The sequence below is a fragment of the Ochotona curzoniae genome, unplaced genomic scaffold, assembly GCF_017591425.1.
Source record: "Ochotona curzoniae isolate NIBS_2020 unplaced genomic scaffold, NIBS_Ocur_1.0 contig_2457, whole genome shotgun sequence".
In the NCBI taxonomy this organism is placed as follows: Eukaryota; Metazoa; Chordata; class Mammalia; order Lagomorpha; family Ochotonidae; genus Ochotona; species Ochotona curzoniae.
Window position 1 is genome coordinate 556782 of NW_024465464.1, and position 20551 is coordinate 577332.

Genomic DNA, 20551 nt, shown 5'->3' on the forward strand with positions numbered 1-20551 from the left:
ATGAAAACAGCTAACTCCTCAAACTTAGTCAACAGTGTGAACTTGAGCCTGACCTAGAAGTGTTACCATGTACAGTCTTACTGCGTGTTAAACAGGTGCTGTAGTTAACGTGGCCAGAGGTGCTGTTGAAGCGGGGTGGTTAGGGGTTTCTGAGTGGATACAACCCAGAGGAAATAAAAGTGTGTGTGTGCTTGGGCTGCCTCGCCTCTGCCCCACGCCTCTAACTGAGCAAGCAGGCCGCAGGCGAAAGGGCTGAGTGCCAGCTGCCTTCACTCAAAGCCCTTTAACACGCGCTCTCCGATTCCCACGAAGTAGACACCTTGGGCGATCCCAAAGAGTGGCGCGATGACGAGTGCCCGGCAGCCTGCTCCCTTCAGGAAGGCGGACGGTCCCTCCTGGGTCCAGAGCTTCCTGCGGGGGAGAGGCGTGCAGGGGCTGCACCCTGCCCGGTGCGCCCCTGCAGGCGACAGAGCCGTGACCCAGCCGCTGGGGCAAGGCCCGGGGCTCTGTCAGCAACAATTTGGGGGAGATGCTACCTCGGGCAGGAGAACCCCCAGCCCGTCTCCTTTACTAGAGAGGGGAGGGAGCAGGCTGAGTTCTAGGAAAGGGGGCCCAGCAGTGAGGCTGGCTCGGGGCCCCGGGGGTGCTTACCTGGCGCAGTCAGTGACCCCGCTGTAGACGGCCTCACCCTGGCCTTTCTTGAGCGTCTGGATGCGTGTTTTCAGAACTACAACAAAGGTGCGGACCAGTGAGCATCCTGCCCTTGACGGCATCCCCTCACCTTCCAGACGCCACGGACAGGTCCCGAGGCCAGTTCTGCCACTGCGTGACTTTAAGGAAGAGCTTCCTCTTTGGGCCTGCTGTGTAAGTTGAAGCAATCAGAAACTGCCCTAGCCCTAGTCAGGGTTCCCTTCTCGCTTTATGCCGCTGAGGCTGCCAGCCCCACCTGGAAGGTGAGGGAGGTGGCAGCGATAGGACATGGGGCGGTCTCCGAGCCCCACTTCCCAGCGAGGACCTTGCATGAGTTTGCAGGGATGGCTACAGGTTGCAGCACAGGCAGACTTTCAGGGTTGGAGCTGTTTCTGTGCCCGAACTGAGTGCCCAGGGCACTGTTGATCTCACCCACAAGTTCAGCAAGAAATGCCTGGTGTGGAAGTGAAGCCGACCCTGGGACCCCACGTTGCTGTTCTGCCACATACTCACCGTCCAGTGGGGTGACTGTCACGGCTGCTACGGAACCTGCCACACAGCCTGACACAAAGGAGTGGGCAAAGGAAGCCTTCCCGGCAAGCTCGTTGAAGCCAAGGCTGTTCAGCTTGGCAAACAGCGGGAAGTAGATGATGGAGAAAGGGACATCCCTGCGGAGGAGGAGGAGGCGGAGCCTGGGCGCGGTGAGCACAGTGCCCACGCCACCTGGTGGGCACTGCAGAGACCAGCCCTTCCACCCCGCCCAGCGCCGTCCTGGGGAAGGGATGGGCAGGGGACAGAGGGAGGAACCGCCAAGTAGGCAGTGAGGTGATGCTGGTCCCCTCGTACTTTGTAGCTGGCATTGGTCACCAAATACCCAAGGCCCCAGTGGGCGAGGTCACCGGGGAAGGAGTACCTTCAGGTACTCACCGTGCCACCCTGGCCATGTCTGGAGAAAGCAGGAAGCCTGGCAGCAGGTGCCAGAAGAACCTGGCAGAATGGGCTGCCATGCCCTCTGCCCGCTGGGGGCCAGGGAGAAAGGCTTACCTGAGGAGAGTGGCCCCCAGTCCCCTGTACAGGCCAGCCAGGCCCTCGGTGCGAAGCAGTTCCCTGGCAATGCGAGTGGCAGACGGGCACTCGTGGGCGGTCGCTGAGCCAGGGGCATAGCACCCGGAAGAGGCTGGCGTCTCCTGATGCCCAGCTGGAAGGACAGGACAGACCTGTCGCCATGGACAGACTCTCCTGGGGTCCTGCAGGGGGCGCTAGTCTTGCACAGGAGCGCCTGGCCACAAGATGGCAGAGCCGGGCCCTGTGCTGGCTCAGTGTCACAAGATTACAAGGGAATTGGTTTTTCCTGAGCATTTTAATAAAAACACTGAAGATGAGAACTCCCTTAATGATCATAGCACTTAACACCTTAACACCCTGAGATTGTGTGATTTTTTTTTTTTAATTTCACTGCTTGTTAAAAGGACAGGATCATGTCCCTTCCCACCCCCACCTCTGTACCCCCAGTGTTGTCAGCTTCTAGTGGGGCAGTGTGTGTCCCCCCCAAGCAGGGTGGTTGCGCCAGTTACCCCACAGACGTGCAGTCTTAACACTGAGTCACAGAGGACCAGCGCCTCCAGAATCAGGATCTCATCCTTGCTGTCCGGAAGTGTTGGCAGGGTGTGCTGTACACGGGGGTCACGGGTCCTCACCCCATAGGAAGTCGAGATGAGCTCACCCAAGCGGCCTGCGTCCTGCAGCTGGATCTTGAGCATTTCCATGGGACACGTGACCACCACCTGGCACAGCCCTGCTCCACATCCGGCCAGCATCTCCAGCTTGAGGTTCTGCTGCGTCCTGCGGGGTCAGCGTGGGAGCCCTCCGTCTCAGACCTGCCTCCCCCAGCCACACCTGCCCTCGCACGGGCACTGGGGTTTTGCATTCTTGGCCACTCCCCGAGGTTGGCAAATGATCACCTGACCCCCAGGCTCAGCACAAGAGTAAATTTTTTATTAAAGACTTTTTTATAGGAAAGACATACACAGAGAAATTGATAACAGAGAAAGATCTTCCGTCTGTTGGTTCGCTCCCCAAGTTGCCGCAACAACCAGAAGCCAGGAGCTTTTTCCGGATCTCCCACGTGGGTGCAGCAGCCCAAGGCTTTGGGCCGTGCTTGACTGCTTTCCCAGGCCACAAGTGGAGCAGCTGGGATACAAACCAGTGCTGATATGGGATTCTGGCACATGTAAAGCAATGATTTAACCACTAGGCTATCACGCTGAGCCCTTAGTAAGTTTGAAACAGCCCATGGCGGAGACTGGATTCTCTGCTTCGTTAGGTGGTCGGTCACTCGGGCAGCAGGAGATGCAGAAAGAGCATGTGGGGAGCTGGTCAGTAGCGATCTGTGTGCACGCCGTGTATTCTATGTCTCCCTTTCAGATTATACCTGCACATTCTCCCCTCACAGCAGCTCAGCCGTAAGTCGTCATATTTATGAAGGACTTCCAAAAGAATCATGGAAGATGAAGGATAAGTTTGCGGGCTGACAGCGCAAATGGAGCATCCCACAGGAGCGCCAGGGCAAGCCCCAGCTGTTCCGCTCGCACTCAGCTCCCTGCTCAGGCACACACGATGACCTGAGTGCCTGGAGCCCAGCGGCCATGTGGGAGAGTGCCAGCGTTCCAGCTTTGGCCTGGCCCAGCCCCGGGCATCGCAGCCCAATGCGTTCAGCTGTCTGCTTCTGCAGATGGCTCCGGGGCTGGGCTCCTGGCACACTCCGGGGAGGCCGACCTGGCTGGCAGGCCGACCTGGCTGGCAGGCCCAGCTCCCGGTTTGGGTTCTGCCCCTGCTGTTCTGTGTGCTTGAGGAGTGAACGGGGGATGGGAGCTCTTTCTGTCTGTCTCTCCAACCTTGTCTTTTGTAAAGATTATGCAGGGGCTGCTGTTGTGCAGTGCAGTATGCTGCCACTTGCTGTTTCGTTTCTAAGTTTTGTTTGTTTTTTTTTTAAGGCACAGTTAACGGGCTGAGGGCACTTCCGCGTACTGGCTCACCCGTCACACTTGATGTTAGCCAAAAGGCTGAGAAGCAATGCCCTGGTTCACTCTTTAAATGGCTGCAACAGCTAGGGCTGAGCCGGGCCAGTGCCAGGAGCCAGGAGCATCTTCCAGATCCCCCTTTTGGCTCCCAACACTTGAGCCATTTTCTGCTGCTTTTCCGGGCACATTAGCAGGGAACTAGATGACAAGCAGAGCAGCCAGGACTCGAACCAGCATCCCAGTGGAAGCTGCTGTTGCAGACCGTAGCTGTACCCACTACACGGACACCAACCCTTACGTTGCCACTTGCGATGCTTGCTTCCCATGTTGAAATGCCAGTTAGGAACCCTGGCTGTCCCACTTCCGACCCAGGTCCCTGCACAAGATGGCCCCACTGCTGGGGCCCGGCCAGCCATTTGGGAGACTGGGCGTCCCCGGTCCTGCCTCGAGCCTGGCCCGGTTCTTGCTGTTGAGGGCATATGGAGACGGAGCCAGAAGAGGAGAACTCCGTGTCTTACTGTCTGTGTGTCTTAGAGTTTCTGACTCTGAAATACATTAACAGTTTGAAACGAATATTGAGTGGCACAGCAGATGAAGCCGCCGCTCAGGACGCCCACGTCCCGTGTCAGATCACCAGCTTGAAGCCCAGGTGCCGCTCATCCCGACCAAGTGCCTGCTGATGGACCTGGGCAAAGCGGCAGAAGGCGCCCACGGCGCTGGGCTGCCAACACCCACGTTGGAGACTAGAGTTCCTGGCTCCTGGCTTCAAGCGGTCCCCGACCTGCCTGTTAAGATCTTTTAGGGAGAGAACCAGCAAATGGGAGATTCTTTGGTTCTGCTGCTCTGTCTTCAAATAAGTGAATCTTTTTATTATTATTAAAACTTCGTTTTTAAAATTGATTTTCTCTTTATTTGAAAAGCAGAGCTTCAAAGAGGCTTCAATCACTGGTTCACTCCCCAAATGGCTCCCACGGCCGGGGCTGGGCCAGGCTGCAGCCAGGAGCCTCTGCCCAGGCTCCCACGTGGGTTTAGAGACCCTTGGAGCAGCTGGTGGCTGACCCAGTGCCTATGTGGAATCCCGACATTGTAGATTCTTCCGCTCTGCCACAGTGCCGGCCCCACCTACAAGTAAATGACGGTTTAAAGATGCTGCTTAGGACTTCTGTATCCCAGATCACACTGTGTGACTCAAGTCCTGGATTTTCTACTTCCTGTCCAGCTTCCTACTCATGCACCTGATACACGTGTGGGAGACCAGGATGGAACTGCTGGCTTTGCTGTGGGCCCGGTGCAGTAGCCTAGTGACTCAACTCCTTGCCTTGTGTACACTGGGATCCCATATGGGCACTGGTTTATATCCCATCTTCCACTTCCCATCCAGCTCCCTGCTGTGACCTGGGAAAGCCTTGGGACCCTGAAACCACGTGGGAGACCTGAAAGAAGCTCCTGGCTCCTGGCTCCTGACTTCAGCTGGGTGCAGCTCCGGCTCTTGCGCCCACTTGGGCAGTTGAACCAGTGTACGGAAGATCTTTCTGTCTCTCCTCTCTGTAAATCTGCCTTTTCAATAAAAATAAAAACATCTTTTAAAAAAAAAATCTCAGTCCTCTGCCTTCCCAATAAATATATCTGAAAAAATTTATTTGGACACAGCAACATTTTGAAGTCCATGGATAGTCTTTTTATAATTGGAAAATTCACACACGCGCTTCTTGAAGACTCCCCCATTCACATCCACGTGCAGGTCAGGGTAAACAGCCGCTGCCCGCTGCCCGCTGCCCGCTGCCTCCCCTCATCCCTCGACCCCCGGGTGGGCCATACCCATCTCCCAGGAGCCGCTGCCGGAGGAAGTCGTTGGCTGCCAGCTTGATGGCCTTCTCCGGGGTGACCAAGCTGAGGTTGACCGCAGCGCCTGCGGGAGGGGAGCCCAGCTGAGGGCTTCAGGCTGTACTGGGTCTGCCCCTTCTCTCCGCCTCTCATGCCCACCTTGTCCTCTTCATCAAACCTCTGTTGGCAAAGCAGCAGCCCGGAAGAGCCACGGGGCACTGGCAGGCCCAGGCTTCTAACAGTGACTTTGGACCCATTTTCAAAGCCATGGCCACAACCGTGGGAGGGACTCTGCCGGCCATGGCCGTGGCACTGGGGCATGCCGGAAAACTCCCGTGACCTCTCTAAATAGCTGGAAGTCTTGGTACCCTGCGGGGGCAAGAACTGAGGCTGGAAGGAAGGGGACAGGGCTGGCTGGCCTGCCTTTTAGCCCAGTGCCCCTGGGCCCCATGCTGCACCTGCTGGGGTCCTGCAGGGCTCCATCACGAGGCAGGACTGCCTCTGCCTGCCCCGGGCCCCTTGGCAACTGTTGCCCTGCTCACATGCGCTGAAGCCCCTCACCACACCCCAGAGGAGAGCCAGGCTTCCCCTAAGATCCCTGATCTGCCTGCCGGGCTCACCTCGGTACATGCCCAGGAGGCCCTCGGCCCGCACGGTCTTCACCAGGCAGTCGATCCTGGAGGCAGAGGCCAGGCATGCCCATGAGTGCCCGGAAGCTCGCTTCCATCCCAGCCCACCCCCTCCCCACATGCACCCCCTGCTCACACACCCTGGGGAGTATCTGGAAGGAGCAAGGCCCCCACAGCCTTCCCAGGGGTGCCCGCCCCCTTTCTGCCACGCTGGCACCTACATTCCCTTGTATGAATCCTTCCCGTGTTGGTTCTGCAGGCGGGTCTTGGCCAAGTCGATGGGGAACACACACGTGACGCCCACGAGCCCCGCCACTCCTCCATTGATGAGCTTGGCCGCGAGACTGGGCCCAGAGGAGATAGGAGCAGTGAGGAAAGCAGGCTGGCCAGGGGTACAGGGGCGGGTAGAGATGGCTGTTCCACCGGCCTCATTCCTCAACCCTGCCCTTCTAGGCTCAGGACCCGGCTAGTTCTTCCTGGAGGACTGTACATGCCAGGCCTGAAGCGTGGTCCAGACCCATGGGGAGCTGCCTGCAGAGCTGGGACACCCCAGGGGCTTCTGGCAAAGAGCCAACTCAGCACCCTGGAGCTCTTGGCAGGACACAGGGCTCCGCAGAGCATCCTCTTCCGAGCTGCCTCCAGGGGCTTCTGGGCTCGCCCTCGTGGCCACGGTGGAGGCCATTTGGAGTTCAGGCCAGGCCAAGCCCAAGCCCTTATTCTGCTGTTGACTCTAGCAGGTTGGCTCTGGGGTTGAATGAGCAAATACAGGGGGCCAGGGAGGGTCCTGGCTGATAGAATGGTCAGGGCTTCGATCAGCAGAGGCTAAGCAGGTGCAAGCAGGGAGATGCTCCCAGTTCAGTGGAAGGTTGAGCCACACAGCACATGTTGCAACCCTTTGGCTAAGTGGGGAACTTTTAATAAACTGAGCATTCGCCAATGAAGCTTTCTCAGACTCAAGTGGGAAGGGCCAACACTAGCTGCAGTCTGGACAAACAAGCAGGAAACATTGTGACAGCGATGAGAGCTGCGGCTGGCATCCTGCCATCTGGGAAGGTGCGGCGGCCGGCTCCAGCACCTGGCATGCGCGTGCACGGGTGTGCCTGGGACTACGCAGACCCGCCCTCTGCTGGACTCAGCTCGTGCCGCAGCTGGAAGCCGGGTGAGCCAGCCAGAACTCACCTCAGGTCTTGCCTGGACATGCTGCAGGCCCGGCTCCTGGGCACCAGTTGTCGCTGGCCACGTGGGAGAGGTCAGGGTGTCCCCTGCAGCGGGGCAGGCAGTTGTCCCTGTAACCTGGGCCCCGGCACCGGTCCTGGGCTGCGGCTGCCTCCTCTGCAAGCGACCAGAACGACACCTGCCTCATGCTCTGAAGAGCCACGCGTGCGCCAGAGCGGCACACCGCGCGTCAGCCTGCGGTATCCCCTCCCGGGGCCTTTGGGACTTTGGAGATCCAGATGAGAATCTGACTCAGGCAATGACAAAACAAGAGGGAAGGGGCTAGGCAGCTAGCCTCGTGGCCAGGCCCTGTATCCTGTCTCAACCCCTGGCTCCGGTGCCTAACTGCCGCTTACCGCTGATGTGCACAGGAGAGGTCCACACTGCATTTTGGCCCAGCAGTGGCCACTGCAGTCATCCAGGCAGTGAGCCAATGAATAGGATCTCTATATGGGGCAAATCCACCTGCACCGCCAGCATCCCTTATGGGTGTCGGTTCATGTTCTGGCTGCTTCCTATCCAATCCAGTTCCCTGCTAGTGCCCCCTGGAGGAGCAGTGGAAGATGGCCCAAGTCCTTGTGCCCCTGCACCCACCCAGGAGACAGGCAGGCAGCTCCAGGCTCCTGGTTTACTCCTGGCACAGCCATTTGGGGAATAAACCAGCATATGAAAAGCCTGTTTCTGTCTCTACTTCCCTCTTTCTCTCGGTGACTCTGCCTTTGAAATAATAAATGCATCTTTAAACAAGTAAGATAGCATGTTTTAAAAGTTAACATGATGGGGCCCGGCACGGTGGCGCAAGTGGTTAAAGGTCCTCCTCACCTTGCACGCCCGGGATCCCATATGGGCACCGGTTCTAATCCCGGCAGCCCCGCTTCCCTTCCAGCTCCCTGCCTGTGGCCCGGGAAAGCAGTCGAGGACGGCCCAAAGCTTTGGGACCCTGCACCCGTGTGGGAGACCCGGAAGAGTCTCCTGGCTTCGGACCGGCATAGTATCGGCCCGTTGCGCTCACTTGGGGAGTGAATCATCGGACGGAAGATCTTCCTCTCTGTCTCTCCTCTCTGTATATCCGCCTTTCCAATGAAAAAATAATAAAAATAAATCTTTAAAAAAAAAAAAGTTAACATGATGGGCCCGGCGCGGTGGCGCAAGTGGTTAAAGGTCCTCGCCTTGCACACCCCAGGATCCCATATGGGCGCCGGTTCTAATCCCGGTGGCCCCACTTCCCTTCCAGCTCCCTGCCTGTGGCCCGGGAAAGCAGTCGAGGACGGCCCAAGGCTTTGGGACCCTGCACCCGCGTGGGAGACCCAGAAGAGGCTCCTGGCTTCGGATCGGCATAGCATCGGCCGTTGCGCTCACTTGGGGAGTGAATCATCGGACGGAAGATCTTCCTCTCTGTCTCTCCTTTCCAATAAAAATAAAATAAATCTTTAAAAAAAAAAAAAGTTAACATGAGGTGGGTCCAGTGTGATGGCCTAGCAGCTAAAGTCCTTGCCTTGAATGCGCTGCGATCCCATATGGGTGCCAGTTTGTATCCCAGCGGCCCTGCTTCCCATCCAGCTCCTTGCTTGTGGCCTGGGAAAGCAGTCAAGCACAGCCCAAAGCCTTGGGACCCTGGACCCATGTGGGAGACCTGGAAAAAGCTCCTGGCTCCTGGATTCATATCAGCTCACCTCCACCAACTGTGGTCACTTGGGCAGTGAATCATCCGAAGATCTTCCTCTGGGCTCGGCGGCGTGGCCTAGCGGCTAAAGTCCTCATCCCTGAATGAGCCAGGATCCCATATGAGCGCCGGTTCTAATCCCAGCAGCTCCATTTCCCAAACAGCTCCCTGCTTGTGGCCTGGGAAAGCAGTCGAGGACGGCCCAAAGCCTTGGGACCCTGCACCCGTGTGGGAGACCCGGAAGGAACTTCTGGCTTCGGATCGGCATAGCATCGACCGTTGCACTCACTTGGGGAGTGAATCAATGGATGGAAGATCTTCCTCTCTGTCTCTCCTCCTCTATGTATATCTGCCTTTCCAATAAAAATTTAAAAATTAAAAAAAAAAAAGTGAGAGGACAGAGTAAAGGGTTCCAACAGCGGTCTGAGGGGAAGAGCTATACAGCCGGGCTCAGTGGTGGCCAGCAAGATGACTGTGCCATGAGGGCGCTGCCGGGGCCTTGGGCGTCCACCCTTGTGCCTGAGACACGCAGGAAGAGACTTTGCACAGTCCTGCTCAGACACCAAGTTGCCCTGCAGGTGCGATTCAACTAAGGGTTGTCCCGGGAGTGGGTGACGCTGGGCCAGCTGCCCGGTGCAAGGGCTCCTCTCTCTGGCCATCTTTATTGTCTCCGGGGGTATCTTGTCAGGGGACAGCGCCCGGCTTTGCTCCCAGGTCATGAGTCAGCGCGCAGCCTGCCAGATGCTCCCACCCAGGGCGGAACAGAAGACTCGCTAGGCTCCACTCTGGGGACTTTAAAATTTTGAGGATTTGGAGCGCAATGGGTAAACCCTTCAGAATACACAGAGGGGAAAGAGGCAGAAGGAGGCAGGGCGCAGCTGTCAGCGAGGCGTGGCCGAGGCAGCTCCCTGGAGAGGGGCGTGGGGACGCAGAGGCTGCAAAGCTGAGCAAGCAGGTGGCCGCCTGCTCAGGTGAGCCTCGGGAGGAATGGCCTGCGAGGAGGTGAGGGGGCAGCAGGGAGGCGATGGCCACGGCCCCGGGCCTGGGGCTCCTTGGCTGAGTCGGAAGCTGCACAAGGTATTTTTCATATGTGTGTGTGTGTTTATTAACTTCTTCTCATTTTATTTTTTTCAAGTTTATTTTTATTGGCAAGTCAGATATACATTGAGTAGGAGATACAGAGAGGAAGATCTTCCATCTGATGATTCACTCCCCAAGTGACTGCAATGACCCATGCTTCGCCGATCCAAAGCCAGGAACCTCTTCCGGGTCTCCCACGTGGGTGCAGGGTCCCAAGGCTTTGGGCCGTCCTCGACTGCTTTCCCAGGCCACAGGCAGGGAGCTGGAAGAGAAGTGGGGCCACCGGGATAGAACCGGCGCCCATATGGGATCCCAGCGTGTTCAAGGTAAGGACTTTAGCCGCTAGTCCACTGCACCGGGCCCCAGATGGGATGAAATGAGAGCAGAGGGGACGCTGACCCGGTCTCCAGGCCCAGGACATGTAGCACACAGAGCTGCTGGCACGACACAGGACGCTCTGGAAAAGCCAGGGTAGTTCACCTGAGGAGACACAAGAAGGCGGCGCGGCCTCCAGGGGGTGTCCCTGCATTCCTGTCCTCACTGTGAGCCACTCTACCATACTGCCAGCAGATGGCCCTACATTGCTTAAGTTACCGTTCAAGAACTCCATTTGTTAAGAAAGAACAATGGAGAGGCCCGGCATGATGGCCTAGCGGCTAAAGTCCTTACCTTGTGGGCGCCGGTTCTAATCCCGGCTGCTCCACTTTCCATCCAGCTCCCTGCTTGTGGCCTGGGAAAGCAGTCGAGAACAGCCCAAAGAGGGGGGATCCTGCACCCACATGGGAGACCCGGAAGAAGCTCCTGGCTCCTGGCTTCAGATTGGCGTTGCGGTCACTTGGGGAATGAACCAGCAGACAGAAGATCTTCCTCTCTGTCTCTCCTCCTCTCTGTATTTGCAATAAAAATAAATAAATCTTAAAAAAAAAAAAAAGAACAGAATGGATTCCTTTCCTTTTTTTGTTAGAATGTTGATAATATTTGAAAGGCAAATTGCTAGGGTCCATGTGGTGGGTGTGGAGGACACAAATGTGAGAAAAGAGCTATCCCATTGCAGGCAGGGCCGGAAGGAGTTTCCCGGTGCACAGCAACGCCGGCGGATGTCTCCGCATCCACCCGAAGGCATTCCGCCTCCCTTTGCACGGACACCGGACAGCCCCGCCGGGAATTCTGTAACCTATTTAGGCATGCTCTGCCACCGTGGAGTTGGTCTTTTCTATCAATGTGAACTTGGAAGTTGATGTTGCGGATACTGTCTTAGCAAAAGGGTCTTTTACTATTCATGCTGTCTCGGCTGCCCCCATCGGCCATCTGCTAATCAAGGGTGTTCAGTCCTGCGGTGTGGTGGGATTCTCTTCTTTCCCTCTTCCCTTGATCTTTAGGTCCCTCCTTCTGCGATGCGTTTCCTCCCTTAACTGATTCAAGATTAAGCTGTAGAATGAGGATTGTAGCAGAATTGTGTTACTGATTGATGTGCACCGTCTATGGAGAGCTTCCTGCCCGCGGGGTGGTCCCGCCTCAAGGTGAAACAAACGGCAGAGTTATCCAAGGTAGGCACACGAGGTCCCTGCCTTCCGAGTGTGGAATCCACTGCTTCTGGCACTGGTCACCTGCCCCAGGGAGCTCCTGCTAGGTGCTCTCAGTACAGCGCCCCCTCCAGGAGACCCTGCCTTGGGGGACAGTCCTCCAGCACACAGCCCCAGAGGCACCTACAGGCTCTGACAAAGCAGCCCTTGGTCCTGCGTTGTCTTGCTACTGCCTGCAACAACAGCATCTCACATGGGTGCTGGTTCAAATCCCAGCTGCTCAACTTCCAACGCAGCGCCCTGCTAATGTGCTTGGGAATATAGTAGAAGATGGTCCACGTGCTTGAGCCCCTGCGCCAATGTGGGAGACCTGGATGAGGCTCCTGGCTCCTGGCTTCAGTCCAGCCCAGCTCTGGCCATGGTGGCCATATGGAGAGAAATCAGCAGAGGGAAGATTTTTCTTATTTCTTGCCCTCATTCTGTTCACTTTGTAACTCTGTCTTTCAAACAATAAAATAAATCTCTAAAAAGATTAAGAGGGCCCAGTGCAGTGGCCTAGCAGCTAAAGGCCTCACTTTGAACGCACTGGGATCCCAATTTGGGCGCTGGTTCTAATCCCGGCAGCTCCACTTCCCATCCTGCTCCCTGCCTGTGGCCTGGGAAAGCAGCAGAGGACGGCCCAAAGCCTTGGGACCCTGCACCCGCGTGGGAGACCCGGAAGAGGCTCCTGGCTTCGGATTGGCGCAGCACCAGCCGCTGTGGTCACTTGGGGAGTGAATCAATGGATGGAAGATCTTCCTCTCGGTATATCTACCTTTCCAATAAAATAAAAATAAATCTTAAAAAAAAAAAAAAAGGCCACCACTGCTGAAGAAGTGTTCTATGCTTAAACTCCTGGATATCTTTTTAAGAAGATTAGTGCGTGGAGACACATTGGGATAGTGATTCCGATCCAATAAGCCCTGGGGTACAGGATTATGAGGTGAAACATCTGGGACTATCTGGAAGCAAACTGAGAAAGGACCGAAAAAGTAAATAAACAGGGGCCCAGCGCCGAGGCCTAGCGGCTAAAGTCCTCACCTTGAACGCACCTGGGATCCCATATGGGCGCCGGTTCTAATCCCGGCAGCTCCACTTCCCATCCAGCTCCCTGCCTGTGGCCCAGGAAAGCAGTCAAGGATGGCCCAAAGCTTTGGGACCCTGCCCCTGCATGGGAGACCTGGAGGAAGTTCCTGGATCCTGGCTTCGGATCAGCATAGCATCAGTCGTTGCACTCACTTGGGGAGTGAATCATCGGACGGAAGATCTTCCTCTCTGTCTCTCCTCCTCTCTGTATATCTGACTTTGCAATGAAAATAATCAACTCTTTAAACAAACAAAAAGTAAGTGAATAAACAAGCTAGGTGCTGGCATTGTGGTGCAGTGGGTTAAGCTGCTGTTAGCAACACTTCAAGTCCTGGTCACTCTGCTTCTGATTAAGGTACCTACTACAGCACCTGGGAAAGCAGAATTTCACCCAAGTACTTGAGCCCCTGTGCTCAGCTGAAGCTCCTGGCCCCTGCTTCCTGGCACAGCTCTGGCCATTGTGATCATCCGGAGACAGAACTGGTGGATGGACACAATCTGTCACTCCACTCATAAAACCAACGCCTGAGCGGGCGACACGGCTTCCGCTGCCCGCTTGCACGCATGCTCTGTGTGGTTGCCCCTGAGTCTAGCGGTGACACTGGGTTGCCTTACACTGGGAAAACAGACATTAGCAATTTCACAGGTGCTCACTCGGCTATATTAGGAGGATGGAAGCTGAGTGCAGAAGACCTGATCCTGTGTGAGGGATTCTCTATGGAAATCGAAAGAAAAGGAAGGTTTATTTGGGGTAACATTTGAAAATCCATGTCTTCTTTCTTTCTTTCTTTCTTTCTTTCTTTCTTTGTTTCTTTCTTTCTTTCTTTCTTTCTTTCTTTCTTTCTTTCTTTCTTTCTTTCTTTCTTTCTTTCAAGATTTATTTTATTTTTATTGGAAAGGCGGATACACAGAGAGGAGGAGAGACAGGAAGATCTTCCATCCGATGATTCATTCCCCACGTGGCCCAATGGCTGGAGCTGAGCCAATCCAAAGCCAGGAGCCAGGAGCTCTTCCAGGTCTCCCACACAGGTGCAGGATCCCAAGGCTTTGGGCCGTCCTCGACTGCCTTCCCGGGCCACAAGCAGGGAACTGGATGGGAAGTGGAGCTGTTGGGATTAGAACCGGCGCCCATATGCGATCCCGGGCATGCAAGTCGAGGATTTTAACCACTGCGCCACCGCGCCGGGCCCGTCTTTTTCTTTTGTAAAAGATTTTATTTATCAAGAAGGCAAACTGAAAAAGAATCTTTTGTTTTTTTTAAGATTTATTTATTTTTATTGGAAAGTCAGAGATATAGAGAGGAAGATCCTCTGCAGAATACAGCAAGAGGAAATGACTGAATTGAGCCACAGCAATTCAGAATCCCTGCTAGGTTAGCTCTGCTCTGAATGGTAAACTGCAAGGAGTAAAGACCGCGTCCTGGGGCCTCCCTGCAGCTAAGATTCTCATACTAGGTTTCATGTAATTTCCCAATGCAGGCTCTTGATTCATTGGAAAAAATGCAACATAATAGTACACATATTGATGCCACTAATTAAGACATTTCCAGATTGTGCTGGTATAAACCGGACAGTGAGCAGGATTCTGAGGTCACCACGGGAAACTTGCCGAGTTAGGAAAGAATGTGAGAAGGAGTTTTTAGAAACAATATCTGATGCTCAAAACCCTTGTTCCTTACAGAACAGCCTCAAGCACAAATTTGTGTATACTGTTTCCTCCAATTTTTTAGTTTGAGTATTTTCCAATAGTTTTTTTTTAAAGATTTATTTATTTTTATTACAAAGGCAGATATACAGAGAGGAGGAGAGACAGGAAGATCTTCCATCCGATGATTCATTCCCCAGGTGGCCCAATGGCTGGAGCTGAGCCAATCCAAAGCCAGGAACCAGGAGCCTCTTCCAGGTCTCCCACAAGCAGGGAGCTGGATGGGAAGTGGAGCTGCCGGGATTAGAACCGGCGCCCATATGGGATCCTGGCACGTTCAAGGCGAGGACTTTAGCCACTAGGCCACCGCGCCGGGCCCTACTTTCCAATAGTTTGTAACAGAAAAATCTGCTTGCTGTGTTGTGTAGCTAAGTGTATACCATCCTGTGCCTTTAAAGCATTTAGTTAGATTTTTGTTCCATAGTTTTTAAAAGTATATATTGTGGCAAGTCCTTAAAAAAAAAAACCATTTTATTAGACTACTAAGTATTTTGTTATTAAATTCAAGTGGTCTGTAGATTCTTTGTGTAGATTTTTTTAAAGTATTGTACTTAGCTTAAATGCATCCAAGACCCTTAATTACTTTATCGTATAAAATACACTTTGTTGGACTATTGAAACAAAAAGAGGAAATGCCTGTGCCAGCATGGCTGGAGGGCACATTCTCACCACGAACTCAGCCGCTCTGCCCCTGGTGCAACCCAGCACCCCCAGGAGAGGCTGCCTGCTCCTGGCCCTGTTAGCGGCATCTCCCTGCCACCTTAAACGTCTCCCGTTTTCCTGCACGCCTCTGTCTTGTATGCACTGTTCCTTTCACCTGGGACAGCCCCTCCCCATCCCCCCCCATCTGGATGGATGAGAAAGTGTGCTTTGGGCATCAGCGTGGGTGCCAGCTCCTCCTGCAGGGCTTTCCGAAGTCCTCTGACCTTGGCTAGCAGCCTCCTCGCTGATCGTCTGGAGACCGAACTGCAGCAGCCACCATGCTGTATAACCTTTGTACCGATGCTGAACCCTGCCAAGATGCTCTATTGTGTGAAGGCTGAGACAGTCCAGCACCCTTGGGCAGAGAGGCGGTGAGGGCCAACCCCTCCTGCTCTAAGCAGGACAACCCTGTCACACACACAGCCGCTCTCAGTTCTTACGGTTAGCAGCTGGGTTGGGGGCTGGCAGACTCATGGAAGGATCCACCTGCTCTTAAGTATCAGCATGGCAGAGCTCTCCCCAACACGTGCCTTGCACGAGGGGAAGTGCCCAGAGGCCCTGGAGCGAGAGAGCAGTAGTTCCCTGCTGCTTTCCTACCACTCTTCCTATTTGGGGCATGCAAAGGAGACAGAAGATTCTTGCTGCTTCTCCCCTCCCCGACCCAGTCTGACACAGACAGGAATGGACACTCACTTGCTTTCATTAAAACTCTCTGCCTTTTCTGGGGCCCAAGCAGAGGCCAGGGGACTACAGGGCGGCTCAACAGCAGGGCGCCAGGAGCCGCTGTTTCGGTGGGTATCTCCTCCATGTGCCTCCCTTCTCCCCCCACGGCAGCTCTGTCACAGTGTGGGCGGCAGGGGATGGGGAGGGAATTGCTGCCAGAACCTAACAAAGCCCCCTCACTCCTCGGGTGGCAAGCAGGTGCTAAGCCAGAATGACAAAGGAAAGGCTGGAGGGTCGAGCGGGCTTCGTCACCCACCCACAGACCTGGGAGTCGGGAAGAGGCAAGCAAGGCCAATGGATGCGAGGCAAAGGCTCCTGCAAGCACAGGTCCTCCAGTGGCTTCGGTGGTGGCTGTCTCCACGACTCCTCAAGCAGGCTCCCTTCCCCGGGGAACCAAGCGCTCCTTTGTGCAACAGCGTACCGCTTTGTGCAACAGTGAGCTTGGAACTTGGAGGGTTACCGGCAAAGGCACAGAATCGACATTGAAACCCAGCTTCTCATTAGTGGTAAACTGTGTAATGTGAAGCACGTGCGAGGGGTTGGTGGCGTGGGGATGGACAAGGATGATGCTGGCGGCCGTGTGGGTCAGCGCGAGGGCTTGAGGCCAGGCTGCAGGTAAGGGAGAGAGGTGAGTCATCGGCTGGACTTCAGAGCCACAACTCAGCTTGAAAGCCCAGCCCTCGAGCCACTGCCATCAAAAGGGGCAGTAGGTTTATTGTGAGGGGGTGGTCTCCCGTTCAGGTGAGTGGCATTTGGTGTTGTCCTGTTTGGGTCCTGGTTTGAATCCTGCTGTGTGACCTTATCCAGCCTTGGAACATTTCTGAAAGGGGCCAGCGCTCACACAGAACACGTAGGCAGGACCAGGCACGTAAAGTTCACAAAATGGCAACTTGCTTTCTCTTTTCCCTGGGGCAACGGAAAGTTGATACGAGGTGTTACTGAGTAGGGGCCTGGAGAGCAGAGTTCAGGGTGAGGGCGGTGTCACGTGGCTTGGACAGGCTGGGGAAATGTCGGAGGGAGGACAGGACGTGGAGCCATTCCTCTTACCAGGGGGTGCAGGGGGAGGGAGAAGGAGGGAGAAGGAGGGTGAGAGAGGTCATTCAGGAGAGCCCGCAGGGTATGGGGGCGGGGATTGAGGGCAGGTCCCAGGTTGTCACAGGTGATTGCCTAAGGATGATTGGTAAGTGGGTGGGATTGCGGGAGGGGCCGGGAGAGATGGGGGTAACATTCTTGGGCAGGGTGCCATGTTAATTTCTGATTGGTGGATAACCAGAAATGCGTGAATTTCGTGAGCTGTAGGAAATGGCGCAGGGTCCAAGATGGCATGTTCAAATCACTCCTTACGGAGGGCAAATAAGGAGGGGAGGGAGGAAGATGCCAAGTGGCAATGAAGAGAGGGCAAGGAGTGCAAGACAAAGTGGCATCACCTCACACTTACTGGGACGACTATTATTAAAATGATACTCACACAAAAGGCCAATTTCTGGCCAGAGTGTACAGGAACTAGAACCATTAGACCTTGCAGTTGCCATGGAAAATGGAAGTGGCAATGACAAAAAAAAAAAAAAATTCAACACAGGGGCCATTACTGTGACACAATAGGTTAAGCTGCCACCAGCAGCCCTGCCATCCTAGATGGGTGCTGATTCCGGTCCCTGCTGCCCATATTCAATTCAGCTCCCTGCTAATGTGCCTGGGCAGCCAGCAGAAGCCGGCCCAAGCACCAGGACCTCTGCACCCACGTGGGAGACCAAGAACAGCCCTGGCTGTTGCAGCCACTTGGAGAGGGAACCAGTGGAGGGAATCTTTCAGTCTCTCTGCCTTCCGTGGTCTGTAACTCTTTCAAATGATGATCTTTTTTAAAATGCTAAATTTTGTGTTATGGGTATTTTACCAACACAGAGAATTAGGAACACAGGGAAAGAAGTGAGCAAGCAAGCTAGGTTTCATTTAAGTATGAAGTAATGGCACTGGGCAGGCAGAGGCGCAGGTGCTCTTCCGGTGAATAATTTGCTAGTTCATTTCCCAAGCAGGAGCCCAAGCTTCCATCATCTCACTGCTTTCCCAGGTACACGAGCAGACGCTGGTGCGGAAGCAGAGCAGTTGGGACATGAACCAGTGTCTATATGAAATGCTGGCATCACAGTGGCTTACCCCAATATGCCAGGATGCCACCCCTAAGAAAAAGATTTTAAGAAGAGCAGTCAAGCTATAGCGAAGCCTGAAAGCTAAATTTTAAATATCACAAAACGTTTTAAAACAAGGGCAGCAGAACATGCTGGTGGATTTCCAATGGGAATTTTTGAAACGGGTGACCAGCATGTGGCAAAGTGGTAAAGATCCCACTTACAACATCCACTTGCCCTATTGCGGTGCTGCCTGGGTTCCCATCTGGGCTCCCCATCCCAGCCTCCTGGTGATGCATACACTCTGGGAGGTACTGGGATCGCCGACCTGCTCTCCCGGCCACCCCCAGGTCTCATGAAGGGAACCCCCAGTCCCCGGCCTTGACCTGGCTGCTGCTGTGGATTTCTGGGAGTGAGCCTGAAGTGCGTTTATTTTTTTACCCCCCTCCTCTCTGCTTCCTCCCCCGACCCCCAAAGATAGAAATTCGAGCCCGCAGAGAATGATGAATGAAGTTGCAGGTAAAAATAAAAGTCGTTTAGTTGAAGAAGGAATGGGCAGAAGTCTTGGTAAATGCCAGCATTTGGAAAGCAAAAGGTCAAACTGCAGACTAGGTTGGGGGAGATACCTGGGGAGGGTGGCACTGGGGCCCGGGAGAGGACTGACGCAGGCGGGCTGGGGGATGCCCCGATGAGGTGCAGACGTCACCCTGTGACTGGTGACAGGTTCTACGCTAAGGAGACACGTGCGCATCCTCACTAGAGGCAGGTTGTGCTGCAACCACAAGGAGCTAAGACTCCAAGGGAAAACGAGAGCTGATGGGTTCCGGGAGTTCTGGTAAGAGAAATTACGGAATAAGGAAAACTCGGCCACTACAGGGCAGAGACTGCAAATAGCACTCTGGTTAAGCTCGGACTATCGGGGTCCCACGGCAGACCCTGGAGCCCAAATCCCGTTTCACCCCATGGCATGGAAAATACAATGTGACCTTCAGGTCCCCTTGCCACAGGCACCTCCAGGATAAGATTACGGGGAAGCTAAAAACAAACAAACAAACAAACAAAAGCTGGTCTCCAGGCTGCTTTAGTGATTAGGTAACATAACCTGTAGCCAGAGCAGCCAAGATTGGCAACCAGAGAGCTAGCTATTGCTAAGGCAAGCACAAGATCACCAGTGTTCGAACAAGTCCACAGTAGCATCAGCAGCTGGACACAGGATCGTGGCCCGTGCCCATGCTCCTGCAGACTACCTAATAGGCAGGAGGGCAGGCCAGCGTGTGGCTGCTGCAGTCAGCACACAGCTTCCTCCCCCATCTTACAACAGAGGGATATCCATCACTACACCACGGTAACCAACAGTGGGGCCAACGTCCTTCCAGGTATGCTGCCCATCAGATGTGGAAGGACGTACTGCCCCACCTGTCACAGACTACTGAACCCTTCCTGCAACAAAGCAGCTCCGAGGCGACATGCTGTTCCCACCCTCGGCACAGGCAGCAGGTCCCCTCATGGTGTCCCGGCTGCCACACAGCCACCATGGTGGATCATACAACCACAGCGTGAGGTGGACGAGGCAAGGCTGCACATGCGCACCTCCTCCGCCTTTCTCCAGGAAATGTGCCTTTGCGCCGGATGCAATTACTGACAGCTGACTTTCCCATCTGTCGTCACCAACTCCATACAGCTTGGCGAGAGCATGGGGTGCAGACTGCTGCATGGAACAAGCCACCATCACAGGCTCCAAACAAGGCGGTCCCAGCTCTCCGCGCTAAGTCTATTACTCAACCACAGAAAGACAACAGAAAAAACCCTCCCATTATCTGTTACTTTATCTGAGCAGTGCACTCCCACCATAGTTGGGCTTCTCTGTGCTGTGGGTTGTCTCTCTTTGCTACAAGTCCTGAGCAGGCAAAGCAGCTTCTCATATGCATTCTCGGTCACCAGATAGAACGCTAAGCACAAAGCCAGTATTTAATACTTACTGAAAACGTGACTCAGTCACTCTTCATCTCAGTCCTCGGGGCACTGACAGGCCAAACTCCACTTGCATCTTGCCTTGCCTCCCTTCTGCGGACTCAATTCTTTCCCAAGGCAGAATGTCTGGACAAAATCCAAGGAGCTAGCTCCACTGTTTTCTAAGCGGCTGAAATACAGCTCCTTGTCTTTGTCATATGCTGCCCTAAATGAATTCCAAGCACGTGACTTTGGTAACAGGTTGCACTCTTGCAAACCTGGAGGTTTCTCCAGGGCACCTGAATTGGTATGCACGATGTGGAGGCCCAAGGCGGTTTCAGCGCACAATAGCCCATCTGGGGATTTGCCAGCTGCCTTCTTGACTAGTTTCTCACAGCTCATTTTGCAACTGAAGGTTTTTGCCGAAATTTCCTAGGAAACCAAGCTTAGGCTTCCTATAAGTGTGTGTGTGGGGGTGAAGTAAATGCATCCATGTTGTTTTTCTGCAAAGCCAAGGGAAAAGGCTCAGGCGAGGGAGACAGTTCCGCAGGGTGAGATCTATAGAGCCGGAAGGGGG

General features: G+C 54.5%; 1 protein-coding gene across 1 annotated transcript; it reads right to left on the reverse strand.

Annotated features, from left to right (window-relative positions):
• Positions 1-269: 269 nt before the first annotated feature.
• Positions 270-7362, reverse strand: SLC25A18 (solute carrier family 25 member 18). Its single transcript, XM_040974561.1, has 9 exons — positions 7343-7362; positions 6385-6507; positions 6155-6210; positions 5529-5619; positions 2414-2532; positions 1735-1888; positions 1204-1358; positions 652-727; positions 270-411 (listed from the first exon to the last, which is right to left on the reverse strand). Exons 1-9 carry the CDS (start codon positions 7360-7362, stop codon positions 270-272), a joined length of 936 nt encoding a protein of 311 aa, XP_040830495.1.
• Between the last annotated feature and the right edge of the window lie 13189 nt (positions 7363-20551).